This window comes from Tetrahymena thermophila (genome assembly GCF_000189635.1).
Source record: "Tetrahymena thermophila SB210 genomic scaffold scf_8254654, whole genome shotgun sequence".
In the NCBI taxonomy this organism is placed as follows: Eukaryota; Ciliophora; class Oligohymenophorea; order Hymenostomatida; family Tetrahymenidae; genus Tetrahymena; species Tetrahymena thermophila.
Window position 1 is genome coordinate 103,222 of NW_002476422.1, and position 21,856 is coordinate 125,077.

General features: G+C 23.3%; 5 protein-coding genes across 5 annotated transcripts; all 5 read right to left on the reverse strand. All coding sequences in view use genetic code 6, as the record gives it.

Moving 5' to 3' along the window:
- Window positions 1-2,588: 2,588 nt before the first annotated feature.
- Window positions 2,589-6,215, reverse strand: TTHERM_00508990 (Na,H/K antiporter P-type ATPase alpha subunit family protein; the record flags this gene model as incomplete). The annotated part of the gene is made up of 1 exon (XM_001015203.2): window positions 2,589-6,215. One exon carries the CDS (start codon window positions 6,213-6,215, stop codon window positions 2,589-2,591), a length of 3,627 nt encoding a protein of 1,208 aa, XP_001015203.2.
- A 6,207-nt stretch (window positions 6,216-12,422) lies between these two features.
- Window positions 12,423-14,294, reverse strand: TTHERM_00509000 (kinase domain protein; the record flags this gene model as incomplete). The annotated part of the gene is made up of 1 exon (XM_001015204.2): window positions 12,423-14,294. Exon 1 carries the CDS (start codon window positions 14,208-14,210, stop codon window positions 12,423-12,425), a length of 1,788 nt encoding a protein of 595 aa, XP_001015204.1. The 5' UTR covers window positions 14,211-14,294.
- Window positions 14,295-14,629: 335 nt separating this feature from the next.
- Window positions 14,630-16,590, reverse strand: TTHERM_00509010 (hypothetical protein; the record flags this gene model as incomplete). Its single annotated transcript, XM_001015205.2, has 3 exons — window positions 15,411-16,590; window positions 14,866-15,181; window positions 14,630-14,810 (listed from the first exon to the last, which is right to left on the reverse strand). The coding sequence occupies exons 1-3, from the start codon at window positions 16,489-16,491 to the stop codon at window positions 14,630-14,632; spliced, it is 1,578 nt and encodes a 525-aa protein (XP_001015205.2). The 5' UTR covers window positions 16,492-16,590.
- A 1,468-nt stretch (window positions 16,591-18,058) lies between these two features.
- On the reverse strand, window positions 18,059-18,916 carry TTHERM_00509030 (cytochrome C class I protein; the record flags this gene model as incomplete). The annotated part of the gene is made up of 1 exon (XM_001015207.3): window positions 18,059-18,916. One exon carries the CDS (start codon window positions 18,914-18,916, stop codon window positions 18,059-18,061), a length of 858 nt encoding a protein of 285 aa, XP_001015207.2.
- A 904-nt stretch (window positions 18,917-19,820) lies between these two features.
- Window positions 19,821-21,745, reverse strand: TTHERM_00509040 (trypsin-like peptidase domain protein; the record flags this gene model as incomplete). The annotated part of the gene is made up of 3 exons (XM_001015208.1): window positions 19,821-20,506; window positions 20,568-20,843; window positions 20,935-21,745. 3 exons carry the CDS (start codon window positions 21,743-21,745, stop codon window positions 19,821-19,823), a joined length of 1,773 nt encoding a protein of 590 aa, XP_001015208.1.
- Window positions 21,746-21,856: the final 111 nt, after the last annotated feature.

Genomic DNA, 21,856 nt, shown 5'->3' on the forward strand with positions numbered 1-21,856 from the left:
TTATTCCTACAATTTATTTTGATAGTCAAAACTTAAAATTTTTTATAATATAGTAATTTATAATTCTTTAATAGAGATGAAATCGTGTAAATTTTCCAATTTTTTTAAGAAATATGATGAATTAATAAGATTTAAATACTTAATTAGAAATTAATTTTGAGTCAATTTAGATTTACTATAAGTATTTATTTAGATTTATTAGTACAAAGAAATAAATAAATTTACAAATGTATATTGATTCTAAGCATAAATTCAGTTTTCTTACTCATAGGCATTATTTTAAGGTAAAAAAACTTTAGATTTAAAAAATTTAATAAAACATCATGCTTTTAAATATGGAGTTTTAGGGAAAAAAATTTGAAGTTTGCTTATCATTTATAATATCAAATACTTTTAAATACGAACTAAATAGTTGAGCAATTAATATTAAATTAATATAGAGGAATTTTAACAGATTTCAAAGTTCATTAATATTTTCCATCAGTTGATAAAAACCAAAATTGATAAATGTGATTAACGCGATTCCATATTTCAAAATTTAATGGATGATTATCCATTATAAAATACAAAAAAAAACACCAATTTTTCATTTTTCTTTTTGCTAATATAAAGTAATATTTTTTTTTTAAATGAGAATTGTTTTGTTTAATAGTTAAAACTTTCTTTTCTACTTTAAATTTGTTACATTATTATTAAAAATAATTGATGCAATAAAGTTTGTTATACAGCAAACATGAATAAATAAATTAAAATTAATAAATATTTGTAATTAATGCAAAAGTTATTCTAATTTCTAAATTTATAATTTTCAATAAATTTTTTAAACTAAAAAAAATAAATATTCTAATCATTTTTTTCTTCATCATCACTTAAATAACTTTATTAGAAAATATAAATACGCATTAATTTGATCTTAACATCTTTTTATTTTATGACAAATACTTTCTAAAGCTTTTTATTAGCTTAAATAGATAAATAATATTATCTCATAATTTTTAATCTTTATAAAAATGAGATTCTATTCCTAAATCATTTTTTTTCCTTCATAATTATTTTAAAATATTTAAATTTTTAATAAGTAAAGTTCCAAAAATTTAAAAAAGTTAATCATTAATATATTAAATAATTTAATTAACAATAAAATAGTTTTTCAAAGAAGATCATAATTTTTAGATTTTATACCAAAACAAATTAGACAAATATATTTAATAGACAGGCAACATATTAATACTTATTCTTATTGTATAAAAATAAATTTAAATGATAGTTTTATAACATCAGAAAACCTAATTAAAAAGTAAATAATATTTTCATTATAATTAAAATTAAATTATTTTTGTTATCAAAAATGATTCAATTTTTTATTGTTTATTAGTTTTAAGTTATCACAGTAAGTATATTTAAAGATTCGTCTGAAATTTATTGTACAAAATTTCAAGTTTGATCACATAATAGTAAAGTCAGTCTAAAGGAAAACCAAAGCAGGACATCCAAAATTTATAGGGTCTATTTCCAAAAATATCATACACTCCAGTAACATATATGAAAAAAGCAATAAGCTTGATTCAAATACTAAACCTTGAAGCATTAAAGAATTAATTCTAGAAGTTGCTAAACTCATCTTTCTATTTTTATACACAAAACCTTTGGCAGCTTGTTTTATTTTATGTTCTGCTAAAATAGACTTTTATTATCAATTTTCATAATTTTATGTCATCGTAATTGATTATTTTAGATGACAATCAATCCTAAAATATCCTATTATAATGAATAGGAATAACTAAAATTGAAAATGTTGTAAAATATTTTGAAAAATCTGAAAAATAAAGAGAATATTTAAGAAAATAACTAAAAATACATAGCCATGCTGTTAGCTTTCAGCTAAAGGTTTTATATTTCATAGCTTGCAACTCGTGTTTAAGACTTTTCTTATTAGATTTTCCAACATTTTTTTAAAATTCTCTTTTCAAAAAATAGTATTAAAAAAAGTGTTAAGATTAATATATTTTTATATAAATATGATCAATTTTAGTACTCATTATTGACGTATAAAATTAAAAAGTAGCCGTATTATGATAAATGCAAAAATCATTAAATCAAAACAAGTATTTATTTCAAATCTCTCTTATCAAAATAATAAATTATGTAGTTTTGTTGATTTTAAAGGGTATCTGATGCAATTCTTGAATTAAATATATTCTAACTAATACCTACGAAAAAAATTATATTTTTTTAAAGATGAATAAAAATACATCAAAAAAGTTAAAATATTACCTAGAACGCTATTAAATTTTTATTTGAAATTAGAAAATTTTTTTTTTGCTTTTTGCTAGAAAAACTATTTAGTTTATAAATATTTAACATGCTTTTATAAATAATTTAGTTTAGACATCAATAAGTATTTCTTAAAATAAATTATGGATAAAACTTAAAATTATTTTGTATTTGAAATGAAAAATTAATGATTTATTAATTTTATAATTTTAAAGATAGTGATATAAAGTAAAAACTAAAGCTTTATAAAAGTATTTATTAAAATAAATTGCATACAAAATAATAATACTTATTAATTAATTTTAATAACTATTTCACCAATAAGCGAATTTGAAGAACCATTTAAAACGTCTAGTTGTAAATTTTCTTACTTCATCCCATAATAATAAAGATATACTGAAAAATAATCCATGACAGAACATCCAAAATTCATAAGGTCTACTTCCAAAAACTACTTGGACTCCTGGGACATATAATAAGAAACAAAGCAGAGCAGTTTCAAAAATAATACCTTAAAACATTACTGAATTAACACTAGAAGTGACAAAACTCATTTTTCTACTCTTACAAGCAAATACATTAGACCATTAACTTGTTACAACAGAAGAGAAGAAACCTGTTTATGCCCACTTTAATGCTTCAGTACTGTAACAAGCTGTTTGACTTGTGACATCTGACCAAGTTTTACTAGATTTTACATCACAATCACTCCAATTTACAGTTGGTAACCATTCACCAGTCTATTCATTGCACTTCAATAGAGATTTTCTTAAGTCGAAGTTACCATCTGTTAACTTCTACCAATTAATATCACTTTTAATAGAACTTGCTGCCTTTTTACCTAATCTGCAATCATATGTTCCTGCAACTCTTAATATTTCGCTATTGAAATAAGGATCTTATTAATTGCCTGTAAAAGGATTTTTATGGACATCAAAATCATCTTTCAATGGAGTGTATCCAGAAACATTAGCTAGTCCAAATAATTCTCTAACTGGGAAACCAAAATAGTTAAACATCATATAATAGCCAACAAAACCAGCTGCACTTTCTAATTAACCCATTTAGAAATAACCAATAGTAACTAATTTAAGTGAGCATAAATGGTCTGTTTTTTTACGAGGTTTTCTAGTCATTACATCTAATTCAGCTTCTTCATATGCTAGGGAAATAGCAGGCCATATATCTGTACCAACTTGTAAAACGAGCATATATATACTAGAAAGAGGTACAGGAAGTAGCAAAATGATAAATGCTAAGAATGGAACAATTTCAGTCATATTCGAAGTAAGCAAGTAAACACATGATTTTTTTAGATTATCAAAAATTTTTCTACCTTCTTCAACACCAAGTACAATTGAAGCAAAATCATCATCAAGGAGAATCATATCTGCTGCATCTTTTGTGACATCACTACCAGATAGATTCATCGAAACACCAATATCAGCTTTTTTTATAGCAGGAGAATCATTAACACCATCACCAGTTGCTGCGACAATAAAGCCTTCCTTCTAACAGGCCTCTACAATTTAGAGTTTTTAGGCGGGGGTGGTTCTAGCGAAAACACAATATGGTTTATTTACCCATTGACGAAGATAAAAATCAGGAGATTCTCTCTTTTCTTCAATCGATTTTTCAAAGGATTCTAGAATTCTATCACCATGAACAATAATAGCTTCACACTATTCACTGGCAGTGAACCAGTCAAGAGTTTGGTCGTTTTCCATCAAATCTTCATTAGTAATAATTTCGTGTGGAACTATATTAACTTCTTTTGCAATGGCAGCAGCAGTAGGAGGTTAATCACCAGTAACCATAATAACCTTAATACCTGCAGATCTGCACTCAAGGATAGCATAAGGAACTCTTGGTTTAGGAGGATCCATAAGAGAAACTAATCCGCAAAATTAGAATCTAGCAAGTTAGAATGTAAATTTAGAAGGATTTTGGACATGGAATTGAGTACCCTTTGGGAATTAAGTTGCTGGAAGAACAAGCTTAGCAAAACCTAAAACCCTTTCTCCTCCTTTACCAAATTATAAATTAACTTACTTAAATTTTTACTACCATTAGTTGTCAATTTCGTTTAGTTAGTTATTACTATACACAGTTGAGCAGTAACTCCAAATTTTTTCAGGAGCACCTTTCATATAAACTGCATAATAGCTGTTTTCTGATTCTTCTTCAACAACAGTAAGAGCAAATTTGTGTTATGAGCTAAAAGGCATTCTACTCTATGTATCATCAGAGTTTTTGACAATTTTAAATTGACTTCTAAATTTATTGACATCGTCAATCTATTAATAGAAACGTATCAAACCAGTTTCGGTGGCATCACCAATAACTGGGCATTTAAGATAATCAACATTAGTCTAATCTTATAAGCTAGATAAATCAAATACTGCTTCACTAGAAATCATAGCAGCCTACTAAAGAGTTTTGAAGCCTATGTCGTTTGTATCATAAGGAGGTTATTAACCTTTTTAAAGATGTAAAAGATAAGGAGTTTCAAATACAGTATCATTAATCCAAATATGCTTAACAGTCATAACATTTTAGGTCAAAGTACCTGTTTTGTCAGTACAAATACAAGAAGTAGAACCAAGAGTTTCGACAGCTTCTAAGTTTTTGACAAGGACCTGCTTTTTTGCAAGATTCTTAGCAGTAATTGCTAGACAAATAGTAATACAACCTAATAAACCTTCTGGAACATTTGCGACTAGGATACCAATACCAAAGACAATGCATGACATTATTGGGAACCCAATAACTAAGTAAGCTAAAAGGAAGAATAAAATGCATAAAAATATACCTAGTATAGTAACCATGTAAACAAATCTATCTAATTCTGTACGTAAAGGAGTTTTAGACTTCTTCTCACCTGAAGACAAATCTGCAATTTACCCAAGAGTAGTTCTGTCACCAGTGCAAATAACAATACCTTTTGCTGTACCTTCTTTACAAAGTGTACCAAAGAAAGCTATATTAGAAGTTTCAAGATAGTTTTCAGGGTGAGAGCAATCAACTGTTCTGAGCTAAGGTTCACTTTCACCAGTGAGAGCAGAGTTATCTACTTTCATTTCAGAAGATTCTAATATACGGATATCAGCAGGTATTTTTTCTCCGGCTTTAATCAGAACAATATCTCCAACAACTAATTTAATTGATTCAATATTTTTAACCTTGCCATCTCTTAATACAGTAGATTTTTAAGGTATGAAGCTTTTAAAAGAATTTAGTAGAGCTTCACTTTTTGCATTTTATTAGTAAGTAATAAAAGCTGTAATGAAAATAACAATTAGCAATACAATTGCAAGATACATATTTGAAGGGTCATCTGGGGTTAGACCATATGCTAAGAAGCAAAGCCCCGCACTTACCCAAAGCATGATAGCAAAACCGTTAGTTAATTCTTTCAGAATGACTACCCATGCAGGTGTTTTTTATTTTTCTGTGAGCTTATTTTCTCCATACAAAGCTAAATGTTCACCTACTTAATCTTCTTGTAAGCCATTTTGAAAATCTGTCTTATATTTATTTTTTAATTCACTAAGAGAGATTTTATGATCTACTTTAGCTGCTAATTCTTCTTTAGATCTTTCATTTTTATCGGTAGTGCTAACAGCTGGCTTTTTCTCTTGTACAGTAATTTATTAATGCATATCGTATTCTGTATTTTAAGAATATCCATCAAAATTGACCAATGAATTTACATGGTTAGGAATATCAATAGGCTCTTCAAAGCCTTTAAGTGCTTGTGTATTATTTTTATTTGATTTATAAAAGTTCTATGAATTACGAATATTGATAGACTATCTCAGTTCTTCATACTTACGTACAATAGCAGAGTTCATCGACCTGTTAACAGACTAGTCTAGAACTTAGTTATTGTCTTGCAAATCATTTTTTATACTTTTTTCATTAAGTTCTACTTCCTTCATTTTGCAAGAAAATAATAAGGTTTTTACAAAATTTTTAATTTTAATTAATAATTTTTTTTTTTTGCACTGTTTTTATCTATTTAAATGGTAGTGTATTGAGGTTATTAACAATTTTTAATTTAGCTTTAATTTTAATGTAAAAATATTAAAGAAATAAGAATGCTCTAAAGAAAAGTTTAAAATAATCAATTTATTGTTTAATGTCTCAACTTTATTTTATATTTTTAATTGCTTATTGTTAAGTATTTAAGAAATAACGGCAAATTATCTTTTTTGTTTTATAAGGTAAAATATATTCAAATAAGAAAGATATTTCTATTTGAAAAAATTTTGAGTAAAAACCCTTGATCAATATTTTGCTCTTAAAATCATCAAATGAAAGATGTGTTTGTTATAAATGCCAAAAAATATGAAACAAAGTGAAAAAGATAATATTAAGATTAATTTGAGTTACTTACTATTATTTGTTATACACGATTTTTAGATTCAGCTTTTTAAATATGTTAATGTGTAAAAATTTTTTGATATGTGTTAAAACACAAATTATGCAATTATTCAAATATATAATCCCATAACTGATGCAGTAAAATTTAGGCTCATGAAGAAAGTATATTACATCTTATAAATTAAATATGTGAAGTACAATCATAAAAATAAGCATCAATAATAATTTTGATATAATTATAAATTCTATTTTCTCTCATATTTAATTGTGTTTATCTAAGCCAAACAATAAATTTCATTTCAATTAGCTTTCCTTCAAAGCATATTTTAGATATTTTTCAAAGAATGTAAGATAGATATTTAAAAGATTAAATAATGTGAATAGGAAAATTATACTTTTAGATCAAGCTTAATTTTCTGAGAAAATTTCTTTTTAAAAGCAAATACGCATCAAAAATGATCTAATGGTTACCAATTTATTTAAGAAAACTAATCAAAAAAAGAAAGTAATCTTCTATCGAGATGAATTAAAATGAAATAAATTAATTTAATAAACTTAATTTTTTTCTTTCTTCTTATTACTATTGATTCTTCGCTTAATAGACATCTCTATTTGTTGCTATTGAATTTTTTTACAATATTAAATCTGAAATTCACACACTGGGTAAGTTCATAAATATTGCAATAAATTTCTCAATTTCATTTGAAAAAAGTAGAAAGTAAAGAAAGTTAGTTTTTTGTAATAATCGTTATAAATCAAGTTCTAGTCATCGATTTATTTTATATTTTCATAATCTATTCTAATTTTTATCATTTTTTATATTTTTTTTAGGCTAGTTTAATATTTTTGTATCACTTCAATGAAAATTCTCTGGTTATATAGAAAGTATTTTTGAAAAACTCAACAAGCATTTACTTCTTCTTAATTTTTTAAATAAATTTGGCTTTAGTTTTTTTTATTTATCAAAGAAAGTCTTTGAATTTTTAGAAACCAAGAATTTTTTATTATTTGTATTTATTTCCTTATAAAAAATAAAAGAATATTTATTTATTGTTTGTTTGATTATAATGGTTATCAAAATGATTTGTAATGCAATTACATTAATGAAATAATCAGTAAGAAATTAGCATCAAATTACATTTTTTACTCCCCAATTGTGTTGTATTAATAGATTCTGAGCTAATTAATTTGATATTTATTAAATCTAAAAATAGTTTCTCTAATTTTGGAATTTTAAAATAGGAGTTTTAGCTGATAAAATCATCTCTATTTATGACTTGTCCATGGCCTAAAGAGCAAGAAAAAACTAAAAAAAATATATTAAAATTACTCTTTTCCTTAATGAAATTTTACTTTTAATTATAAGCTAATGTATGGTTTTGATAAAATATATTTTTTTTAAACATTTTTTTTAATTTGTCAATAATTTAAGCATGTTATAAAAATTATGTTTCATTTTTTGATATGAGCTTTAATTGCTTGTTAATGAGAGGATTCATTCAAATTTAAATAAAAAATTGTCAAATTAAATCAATTATCTAAAACAAAAGATAATTTAAATGAAACAAAACCTATTAATTTCAAATCTTTAATAGTATATTAATTTGTTTTTCAATGACTTCAAAAATCATTTTTTATAACTTTTTGATCAGTAAGAAACATATTTCTGCCTTTATAATTTATTGTAAAATACTTAAAAAAATAAATAATTCTTATTTATGTCAGATTTTTAAAATATGCATGAAAAGTTATGTGCTGAGATTAATGAAGTAATTGAGAAGAAATGTAATACTTTCAAAAATATAAATAATAAATTCTATCAACTTAAGAAAAAAGTTTTCTTAATATTTGCCACGATTAAATCAAGCTTTAAAACTATCAAATAGATAATTATACATTTTTATAAAATAATGACACTTTTTTAAAAAAAATGGAATCATAATTCTCCAGTTGGAGAAAATATGATAATAAAAAAATAAAATCAAATATTAAATGAGCATTATCAAATCTACTTTTTTATTGAAAGATCATTTTTTTACAACATATCTAAAGAGAATTTATTTTACAAAAAGAAGATTATTATTTTCATTTCAGCTCTATTCAATTAATAAAATTTGATGTAATCTTTCTGAAAAATTTATGACAGACAGGCAGACAGTCTGTATGTATTAATAAACTATTAAATAAAATGATAAAATATATTTTGTATGCAAATAAATATTTTTAATAAATTCCAATAAATAAACATAGCTTTAAAAATTATTATTTTAAATCTTAAATGAGTAATTGTAAGGAAAATAACATGCAATAAATTTTAAATTTATCATATTAATTTACTCTATAATCTTATTATGCATTATGATTTATTTTATTTAATCACTTCTTATTTTTTAAATAATCAGTATTACCCTCAAATTTAAAATTTATTCATAGGAATGATTAGTGTAATATCTTATCTTTGCTTTCAATACAAATGAAAGTAAATAATTATAAAAGTCATTTTTAGCTAGAGTCAAATAATATATTTTTTTTTAATTTATAATACCTTTTTAATATTAGTATTCGGTATTGTTAATATTATTTCAAAATTTAGCTACTATTCTCTTTTTGTTTATATGCATATTTAAAATACTATTTGAATTTTTACTCAAAAACTTTCTTGTTTCATCTTAAATTAAGATGATTAAGCTAATAAGAAAATTGAAATAAAGCATTCAGAATTCAAAATGATCTATCATCATATACCAGTTGTATACATGGAAAATAGAGCAGTAAGCTAAATAAAGAAATTTCAAAAATAATATTTTAAATTGTAAATAAATTAGTATTTGATATTACTAAACTCATCTTCTAATTTTTCATTAAAAATGTTTCGCTATTGAAGAGTTACAACTTTGATAAATGAATCTGTTTGAGCTCATCAAAAAACGTATGTGCATTAACAACCTTTTTTATTCATTAGTAATATGTGAGAGATAGATTCTTAATAGGCATTTAAATTGCTTCAACTTATAGCTGTATACAATGTTTTTTACGTATGAAAACTGATTTTTTGAAATCATAATTACCTTTACTAAAGATATGTAAAATCACGTAAATTACCTACTCCCTTTCAAAGAGTATAATGAAAGAATGGATCACCTCATATAGAATATATTGGTTTAGCTAGTTTTTGATAGGGAATAAGATAGCATAGTAAAAGCTAAAATGAATATCAGAAAATCAAAGAAAATAATCAAATAAAGCACTTCTCAATTAATATATCATAAACAAACATATTGTTTTGTTAATTAGTTTACTTTCTTAATTTCATAAAAGAAAAAATAAATGTTAGTAAACTCTTAAAATACTAAAATTCTGAAGACTTTAAGTAAATAGCTTCTTCAAAAATTTGATTAAATAATAGTATTAATAATAAAAAAAAGCAATCCAAAGGAAGTATTACCAAAAGAATGTAATTTATTTCTAATTGTATTTGTCAAAAATACCATTAAATAATTTGTATTTTTAATACATAAATTCTTTGAGATATCTCTATATTAATAAAATTTATATTACCAAATTGACTTAAGTGGCATTTTATTGTATTTAAATATAACAAAATCAATTATTATGATTTTTTTATTAGTATAACTAATATTTTAGTTTTACATAATTTGGTTATGCATATTCTTAATAAGATTAAAATTGTTAATTAATTTAAGCTTGTACTATTTGTTCATATTAAGCAAATATTTAAATTCAAATCCATACAAACTTAATTACTACAATAAGCTGACTACTACTAAAATCTATGATCTAAAAACCAATTCAAAGAAATAAATTTCATAAATCTATTTAGTATACTTATTTATTGAGAATCTGATTTATAGTATTTACCAGCTAAACTAATGAAAAATATAATTTAGATTACCTCATAGAATCAAATTATTGAAAACTAACACAATAGAGATCTTGAAATATATATTTAAAATATCAAATTTAATTTATAATTTCTTTCATAGCAGATGAAGAAATTATGTGGTAAAACTTTGAAAAAAATTAGATTCATCGAGATAAAATTGGGACAAAAATAATATTTAGTAGCTCTGCCAATTGAATAAATAATTTACAATTGCTAGTCTCAAAAAATTAAAGAATAGTATGTAAGCGCATTTAATAATAATATATATGAAGAATTTATCTAGAATTTCACAAGAAGCAGATTGTAAAAATTTATACTTCCTACTTAGTAATATCGCACAAATTTATGTGTATCAAATTAATTCTTTGAATAAATATCTTTTCATCTATCAAATTAAAAGTCACATAAGAATCCATAAATAAGTACTTCTCATCTTCAATTAAATTTATTTGCTATATAATCGCACATTTATTTTTTTCTTTGTTAAAATTATCAGTTCATCAATATGAAATGTAAAATCCTCACAAATATCTTTGCTAATGCTTATCATTACTAGTATTTTGAATATTTTTTATTTACACGTTGAAATATTTGGCTCTATCTTTTTATTATTTAAACAGCCAACTTAGATTTATAACTATTAATTGTCTTATTAAATATACTTCATATTGAGCTTAAATATTCATTTCATTTTGAATCATCTAAATTTATTTTTTTGATATTTTTTAGATATTTTGAGTTTAATAAAAAAATGAACAAATAAATTATTATAAGGATATTGATTTAGACGAAAAAACAACAACCAATCTTATAATTGTGGTTAATTAATTCTAAATTTAGATATTCTTCAGTTTATGTTGCTATTAATAGAATCAATTATTAAATTTAATTGTATTTTTGCTTCTAAAAATAGCTTTAATTAAAAATAATGAGTTTAATGCTTTTAAACTTTTTTATCTATTTATATGCAATTTATCATCAATTGTTCAAAGTTTTATTTCTTAAAATAATTTAAATTATTAGGTAAAATTATTTATTTTCCTTAAATTATAATATTTTTCAAAATAATTTATTTGAACTTATAAATAAAGTTAGTGTTTGTGATATTTGATTAAGATTTCCTTTAAAATTTTAAAAGTGATATTTTATATTAAAGTAAATTTTACTTCTTTTTGTTTCATTAATCTTGTGATATTTAAAAAACTATTTCTCTTTTCAAGTTATTTCTATTTTTATTTCATTTAAGATTTTTGTAAAATAATTTAGAATTAAAATCGCTTATTTTTATAATTTAACTTTTACTAATTACCTTAACTTATTTATTATAATCAAAAAAAAAAGTTTATAATCTAAATTTTAAAAATTAGCAAATAGTGTAATTTTTTTAAAAAAGTTAGCTTTATATTAATAAATATTTTACTTACATCTAATAATTAAATTAAAATAAAATATACTTTGGTTAATTTATTCAATTACTAAATTATCACCTGAGATAGTTTTAAAACTTATTTACAAATTAAAACTTATTAAATTATTTATTTACTTAAAATAAAAAATAAAAAATTTATTAATTTAGTGTAATGAATTAAAATATTTTAAGAAAAAAGGATATTTTAATGTTTTTAAAAAATCTATTTATTTATACCAATATAAAATTTTTTAAGTCTAATTTTAAAATCACATAAAAAAGGAACTAAAGTTAACAAAAATATTAACTTAGTTAATAATTAAAATTTTTATAAAACAATATTTGTCTTGGTTTTTATAGTTAATTTTTATTAAAATGATATAAATAGCTGATTTTTAAAAACATAAAATACATTTATTTTTATTAAAAATTAAAATTAGTTTCTTTGGTTCATTGGCTCATTTGTATTTCTTAGTTTGTAAATTATTATATTATAGAGCAGAATTCTTCAAATTGTATTTTACCATCTTAATTAATATCAATTTACTGTATAATTTATTAAATTTATTATTCAATCTCACTCGTTTATTCGTAATCGTCAGCATTTCCTATTATTTTCAAAATTTCATCTTTTGTTATGTGACCATCTCCATCTTGATCAAATAGATTAAATGCTTTTTACAAGTATTCTTTTTCATTAAAAGTTTTTCTCTCAAGCGTAGCAGTGATAAATTCGCTATAATCAATTGAATCGCTTTTATCTGAATCAACTTAATCAAATATTAAATTAATTTGTTCTTCTGTCATATAATCGTTATGCCAAATCTAATTAAAACCATTCATTATTTCTTCTTTGCTAAGTCTTCCATCTTAGTTGGTATCAAGTCTCTTAAACAAGTTTTCAAGCTCAATTTTGTCTTAACTTGAAACCAAATTAACACTTATAAAGGTTAAAATTGCCTTTTAAAATTCATTCTAGCATTTAAACTGCTTTAGATTTCTTAAATTGTTTTTTAATTATTGAGTATCTTAAATTATTGTTTTATTTGTCTTATGAATTTTGAACCAAACATGATTCAAAAGCTCTTGAGCACTCGGCCTTTTCTCTGGATTTTTTTCTAACATTTTGTTTATTAAATCTTTAGCTTCATCACTGATTGTATCCCATTCTTTGCCGAAGACTACTTACTCTTTTTGTATCTGTGTCTGTATTTACAATTTACTCTTACAATTCTATCCAAATGGATATCTATTTGCAAGCATTGTATACATCACTACCCCAAGTGCCCAAATATCTATTTTCTCTGTATATTTCTTATCAAAATATTCAGGAGCCTGAAACATGAGTGAACCACAAAGACTGCTTAAGAATTTTGTTTTACTTTAACTTCTATTTGTACCAAAGCTCCAATCTATCAATTTTACTCTCCATTCTATTTAAGAATCATCTTATGAAAGCTAGTTTTAGGAGTTAAGCTTAATTTGTTAATCTTCTGTAGTATGATATTTCGTATCTTATGATTAGCCTTTTGAATCTTCTTTATTGTTTAATATAGAATTTGTATTAAATTAATTTTGGTTCTCTTCTAATGAGCGTTCTATATTTTAGCTTTATTCTGTTCCTTAACATTTTTCTTATTAGTCAATCGAGTTAGTAGCTTGAACATAAGTATTTGCTGTTTAAATATGATTTTAGCTCACCATAATATTCTCAAGTTTAATATCTCTATGTATAATTCCCTTTTGATGGGTATAGCTCAAAGCTTATAAGACTTGTTAGATGATTTAGCAAGTGTCATTTTCACCAAAAGGCCTTTTCCTTTCTGCCATCTCATCAAACAAATCTCTGCCTTGAACCTCCTCCATAATGATATAAAATGCATCCCTCTCTTCAAAATACTCATACAATTTAACAATGTTGGGATGATCCAAAGATTTCAAACTTTATATTTCACTATTTTTAAAAAATAAATTCTTTTTTTCAAATTTTTTGGCACACTTTCTTGAAGAATTCTTTCCGTTATCATGACTCATTTCATTTAATTTATAAATTGAAGCATGTCCTCCTTATCCTAATTATCCATTTTTATCTATCTCATACACTTCTAAGAAATGTTTTTAATTTTTAAAAATAAAGTCCTTGGGCTATATTTTAATGGAATTTTATTTTGATTTTTAATGAGTGATAGAAGGCTACTATGAGAAATCTATATCTTTGATTTCAGAAGATTGATCCATGAATCTCTAATAGTATAATTCCCTTTGAAAGTATAGTTAAATTAATAAATAATTATATTTGTTTTATAATGCTTTATATATGACAAAAATTTAATTAAGATAGATATTTTGTGTTTATTTTTTTATTTTTAATTCACATATATGGACAACAAAAAACGCTACTTCTGATACAAAATATAGAATTTTAATATTATTTATCAAATAAAGTGATTTTTTTAACAAATATTTGTTGAATTAAGTCAAACAAAGTGAAAAATAAATATGTAAATTTAATTCTAAGTTTTTTTAAAATAAATTTAATACAAAAATATAATATTTCTAATTATTGTTTGTTTGAATTGAATAAATTATTTTTAATATTTTTTAGTTTTATAAATTTATTTTATTGCATTTTCTTAGTAAATATTTATTTATAAAAATCAAATTTGAGACATTATTTTATATTTTTAGATAAAATGATTGAACTTTTTAAATGCTTCGCTTTTTTAAATTTTAGGAATTTAAGTATCTTAATAGAACTCCCTTTGTTTGAATTTACTTTCATCTTCTAAATAGTCGTATAAAAGAAAAGTCTTTCTGTATGGCTCTTAAACATTAACTCTGTTTTGCATGATTAAAAAATTAATACAAATTAATTAATTTAAAGCTAAAATACTCAAAGAATGGCGAATGCATGATTTCTCTATTCTTTTATTGCATCTATTAAGTTATAACAGGATACTCTTCTAGATTGTAAAGCTCATTAGCATTTTTTAGCTGCTTTTAAACTTTTATTTTTTAATTTTCTTACTATTTTTACATCTGATCTAATTCATTTGATATTTTAGATTAAAGCTGAAAAGATTTTCTTACTTGCCAAATTTTTTTTTATTTAACATTTTAGTATTTGTTAAAATTAAAATCTTTAGCATTTTAAATTCCATTATTTTGTTTTATGTAACTTTCAAAGGCTTTTTCTTCAGTACTTAATACTATTTTAAATAATAAAAAAATAATAGTAAATACATATAATAGATAATAAAAAAAATATTATTTGTATTTATATAAACTGCAAATTCTCATTTGTCTTTGACCCTCTCTACTCCAAGTTAAAATCATAATTTGTTAGTGAATTATGACCAAATTTTAGTGAAATATTTTTTCTGAGTTGGTCTTTTTACACGAGGAATTGCAGTATCTGATATAAATTGAATTCATTACTTTTTGAAATGTCAATCTTGTTTGTAAATTTGGTAGTTTAATTATTTAGTGCCCTTTCAGAAAGAAAACCTTATTAAATATTATTTACTGTATTATTATTAGGAAATACCTAATTAATAGTCCTAGAATTATAGCAAGTGCTATCATTAGAGAATACTTATTTTATATTATCATCTTAAGATGATTTGTATTATTCTCTATCAGTCAAATTAATGTTTTTAATCAGAATTTTTTATATTGGCTTTTGAAATTTGCTCTTTTCTATTTGTAGCCTTTCAGAGATAAGATTATAATTTTATTTAATCTAATTTAAATTAGCTGGTAGAGATCCAGTTCTAGCATGGTTAGGAAGATTCAGAAGAAGGGGCTTGACTTATTATTTATTTTTGATTGGAGTTTAACCCTTAGCATTACTAAATTAAGATTGTTACATATTATTATCTGTTTAAGCCTCACTAAAATTCAAATAATTTTCTCTTAATAAACTGTCTTAACTTTTGTAGTTATTGAGGAGTATTGATTATTTATTAGGTAGAGGTTTTTCTTCAGTAGAAATAATAGAAACATTCTTTGAAGTTTTTTTAAATAAAGAAGCGGATTCTTATCTTTGAAGAGCTAGTTGTGATATTTTAAAATTGGATGAATGCGATTTCGGACTTAGATTTTGAGCTATTTCATCGCTAAAAATAGTTGATTATTTTTTAAGCAACTATGCATCATTTGTTGACTCCACTCTTTTAATTAAATCTGAGGTGTATTCTTTATTTCCAAGTCTCTTCTATTTATTGAGGTTTCTCATCTACTTTTTTGTAAGCATCCAACTGATGAACCCTTTACTATGAATATCATTAATTATTTCTTATACTTCCTCTCTGTTTTTGTTGAGTGGAGGATATTAAGGCTGAACATCTTTCAAATAACTAATAATCTATGATTTTATTACATCAGAATTTTTTCTAGCATTTTAACGTGCAGATTCAATAAGCTCATCCCTAGATTCTAATAGTAGCTAGTTTGTTTAAACTCCATAAATTCTATTTATACTTTTAAAAGAAAAAGGCGATTTCTATGTTTCTGCCATGTGATCAATGAATATTGTTGATTTAAACTTTATTTATGATGGAATTTTTTAGGATAAATAGAAATAAATAGAGAAGTAATATTAGATTTAGAAGTAAACTAATAACTAACTAATTATAATGTATTTTTTCACTCTAATAATAAACAAATTAAATACATACATATAACTATCAATTTAATAATTCAATTTATTGAATTTAAAAGTGATTTCATAAATAAATATTTATCGTTTATTAATGAACTACCGACTATTTGAATATAATTATAGTAATTTAAAGTTTTAATAGAACATTTGTCTCTTCATTTTTTAGGTTTTCACTTGAAATTTTAATTGAACTCTAAATAATATTTAAAGTATTTTTTGCTTTTAACTATATATTTATTTAATTAATTTACAAATTTCATTTTTATTCAGAATCCCTTTTCATTTTTAAAAATAGCTAGAAATTTTCTTGTAATATAATCATCCATTATTTTATGAGTTATTGCTAAATCTCTTTAAATAGCTAAAGATAATTTAAATTTGATGTTTTTACATAATTCTCATTATTTTTTTATTTAAAAAAAATAAATTTAATCAATTAAAAATAATTTTCTTTTTTTATTTAATTTTCTAATTTAATTTATTGATAATATTAGATTAACTGAATTGAATGAACAGCTCTATTGAAATTTAAATTAATAAAAACTAAATTAAATTATATTATTCTATGCCTATTTTCATACATTTATTTACAATTTAATATCTTTCAAATTAGTTATTTAATCGATATTTGTAAAACAAAATATTAAATAGAATATTTAGAAACTATCAATTTGATATTTTCATTTATTAGGAATTAGCTATTAAATCAAAAAAAAATATTACCTATGCTTAAAAAATTATATTCAGTGATTTTGGTTATTAGAAGTTTACCTACTTATTAATTATTTTAAAATTAATTGAAATTATTTTTATGAGTTTACAATAAAGATCTTAACTAAACTTTATAATTTTTTAAACTTATTTTTTTTGTAAAAAATGAATATATTTTTTCATTTTTATAGGATATTATATTTTATCTACTAAAATTAAAATGAAGATGTGTTTGAGTGGCTTTTTATTTAAAAGGTGATTTAGATTTTATCTTCTAGAAAAAATCTAAAAAATGTCAAATTTACACATCTATGTTTATTCATTTCAAATAAAAAATTAACTACCAAGAAATTAAACATTAATTAATAAGAATTCTTAAATTACTTAGGTGAATTAAAAAACCAAAAGAGACAAAATTTAGATTAAATATAATACAAAGACTTAAAACTAGCTGTACAATCAATCATCTGTAATGCTTGAAACTTATATTACAAATTGAAAAATATAGCAGAAATGAAGATGGAATTGCTAATTCAGCAATCAAGTGGCAATTAAAATATAGTAATCCACAAGTATGAATATGTATATACACAATAAAAGTTAATTTATAAACATAGTTTGTTGTATGGTTTGTTAATTTTTATGATGCTCTCTTTCTTTATTTTACTACCTTCAATCTATATTGCAATCTCAGAAATATAGATAGAAGCAATCACAAAACAAAAGTTTTAGGTTGACGTTAGGCTCCATCTGTACCAACTCTCAAGTAATGCAAGTATTCAATTAAGCAGGCTCTCTCAAAGGGATCCTTCATACCGTAAAAAGCCATATTAGTATCAGGGAACATTTTTTCAGGGTCTTCGAGGAACTAATCCAAAGAATTTCTGTTCCAGTAGAACTTGCCGGAGGGCATGAGAGAAGAGTAACCTCTGAAGTTTTTACTAACACCTGCCTTTCTCATGTAGACCCAACGCATAGAGGGACCCATACAAGTATCTTCATCTAACTCATGACAACCCATGCAACCGTTTTTATAGATAATTTCACCTCTTAAAGGATCGCCATCAGGAATATCGATGTCGTCTCTGTCAGGAGGTACGAAAAACTTTCTTGTGGTATATTTATGCTCTCCCAATTTTTAAACATTATTTTTTCCTCCATTTTATGCTATATTGCTATTAACTGCAGTACTACTTCCATAATAGCCGGAATTACCGCTTGAACTGTTTGAACTCATTTTTTGTTAATTAATTTGCTTTTCTTTTAATTACTTTATTAAATTTTTTTAATGCTGATAATTAATTAAATTTTTTTTTGTTTGCTTTTTAAGTAGAGTTTATTTATTTCCTTTTATTAACAATTAATTGAAAGAGGACTGACTTATTTACTTACTAATAATATCTTTTGCACTTGCATTTTTTAATTAAATTTTTTGATGGAATGATTGCTATCTTAACTAAATCCAAATAAATTTATCAATCAATAAATTACTTAATACTAAAATGAATGATAGGATATTAGTAAAGAATTATTAAGTTTATATATTTAATTCATGCAATCTTCCATTCATACATAGCTTTTTTTATCTTTAAGATTATATAGGGCTCTTTACAATTTTTCATTAGACTTTTATTTTTAATTTTTAATATCTATTAGAAGATTCTTTGCAAAATTCTTTTTGATAAACACTCTTTCTACTTGACCTTAATTACTTAATATCAGTAAATCTAATAAACTGAAAATAACTATTTATCTGATGGCACAGTCCTGCCTTATTTTTCATTCTGAAAATCAATTCAAGTTCATACATTTTTTATTCCTACTTAATAATATGCTTAATCATGCTCCTTTCCTATTTAACTATGTACCTATAAGAAAGACTAATTAATATCTTTAAGAAATAAACAATTAAATTTCTTAAGGTACCAATATATTATAAAATGATATTAATTCAAAATACAATTTGATGCTATTCATTTATTCTGAGTTATAGTAATATCTATTTTTATTTTTTTTAAAAATCAATTAAAAAGGAAAACTAAATCAAATTTTAATAAAATCTTTATTGGCTTTAAAACTAATTTATTATGAACTGCACAATCAATTATTACATTTAAGATTTTTTCAAGAATATAATCACAGGATTCAATAACTATATTTTTATACCAGATAAAATATTTTAAATTTTGTATTAAAAATACCTTGTTTGTAACTGAATAAATTTTATTGTATTTGAAAATTGTTCAAAATATCAATCAAAAGTATAATTTTTACTAAAATTGAAAAACAAACATACTGCAAGTATAAAAATTTCTAGAGATTTTTCTGTCTTACAAAAATATATTAAATTAAAAAAAAATATTGATTATAATTTATTTTCAATTTGTCAAATTTTGAACTTCATTTTATAAATACTTTTGAAACATGAATTATATATGTATGTATACATGCATTAAAAAAACTAAAGAAATAAATCATAAAAGTGGCCTTATATTATACTTAGGAACCTATTCGATTGTTTGCAGAGAATGTAATTTTTTTAATTCGTCATTTTTGTAACTCCACAATGAAAGCTACTTAATTTCTTCAATGGATGCATTTTTGTTTATCAAGTCGAACAAGGGTTCCAGTATTTTATGGTGAAGTGAAAAATTTAAATCACAAATATTTCCATACTTTATATGTTTGAGATTAAATAAAGTCATTCCTATTAATTTATTGCATCCTTTAGAAATCAGTGCACCACCACTGCTTCCATTTTATATCCTTGCATTAGTTTGTATTAGAGCGTCTTCACCTAACTAAGTTTTTATAAATTTGCTCACTATTCCATTACTAATTTAAGGTAATTTAGAAGGATGCACCAATCCATATCCTACACTGATTACTTCAGAACCTTCAAAGAGTAGTTATTTTGAGGAAGGAACGTATAAAGAAATTGGTTTTAAGCCTATATGCTTAATATTTTCTTTAATTTTAAGAAGGCAAACATCATAGTCTCCTTCACTGATGCAAATTACATTTGCTTCCAACATTTTATTATAACCAATTATATGAACTTAAACTGAAGTTTGCTTAGAAATAAAGTCTAAACCATGTCTTACAGATAGAATATATCCCTCATCATTAATAATTATGCCAGAAAAATGCCCATATGATGCTTTAAATCATACAATAGAAATCATTAATAATCAATGAAAAAAAAAAATTAATTTATTCACTTTATATCAAGCAAATATTTTAAAGGAATTTGTTAGTCTCCAAAAACTCCTTGGGTTATTCCTTTTTTACAGATTTGAATTTATCAAGTCTTGTAGCAGCTAGTTCGAGCACGGTCTTAGCAGAAATAGCAAATGAAAAATAAACACTATTTGCACCTTAAAAACTGAATGAAGGTAGCATCATACCAATTACATTTTATTCTTCATCCAAGACCAAACCTCCTTCCTTACCACCAAAATTAATCATATCTAACATCAATATATGCTTATGGAATTCTTTAAAATTTAAGTTAGGATTAGCAAATAATATTATAAATAAATAAATAATTTAAATAATTATTGAAAAATAAAAACTTCTTAAACTTACTCTTTAATTTAGAATTAGCTTCAATATCAAAGACATTTGCTATTACACCTTAACCTAAAATATTGTGGTAGAGCTAAGAGCTTAATATACCAAAAGGAGAAGATATTGTTGTAATTTATTATCCTTGAGTAGGCATTTTGGTTGAGTATGGGATATTCGTGTATGATAAGTACCTATTTAATTCTTTCAAATCCTTTTCGCTTTTGATTTTAAAAAATAGAACGGATGTATTTTTAACTATTCTTTCATCGTATTAAATGTTAATCTTTGCTTGATTCTTATATGAAAATGATTTATTGCGAACCTCTTAGAAGAACTCCATAACTTCTTCATCTAAAACTATCTTAAAAGGAGTAATTTAAATATACTCTTTTGGGTATTTTTCCAAGCTTAAATGGAACTAAGCATTCACATTTATGTTTGTCAGATCAAGAGCGTATTTCTTTTCTAAAATAGCTCTCTCTTATTATTCCAAAAAGTTAAAGAAAATGAGTCCACTTGTCACGATAAAAGTATCTGTTGCTGATCTTACAATGAAGCAGCTTTGGCTAGAATTATAAACATCTCTCTTTGTCGTATCAAATTCAACCTCCTTACCTATATTTTATTCATGCTTTTCCTTTTAAGAGTCTGGATTAGAGTCTATTTCTATTTTCTAATCTGATTTTTATTATTTTTTATCTAATTCTCTAATTTCTCTTGAAGGTGTCTACAAATAAAATGACATGTCATTCAAAATACGCTACTCAGTCGTCTAAACTAGCAAATAGCCACAAAACTTTTTAATCTCATCTATCTTCTAGTAATTCATTGTAGCTTTTATTAGATATTTTTTAATTCTCTGACTATATTCCTTAAAAAAACTATTTAATATGCAAATATCTGTGTTACTTCTCCTTTATTTTTTTATATCTTTATCTAA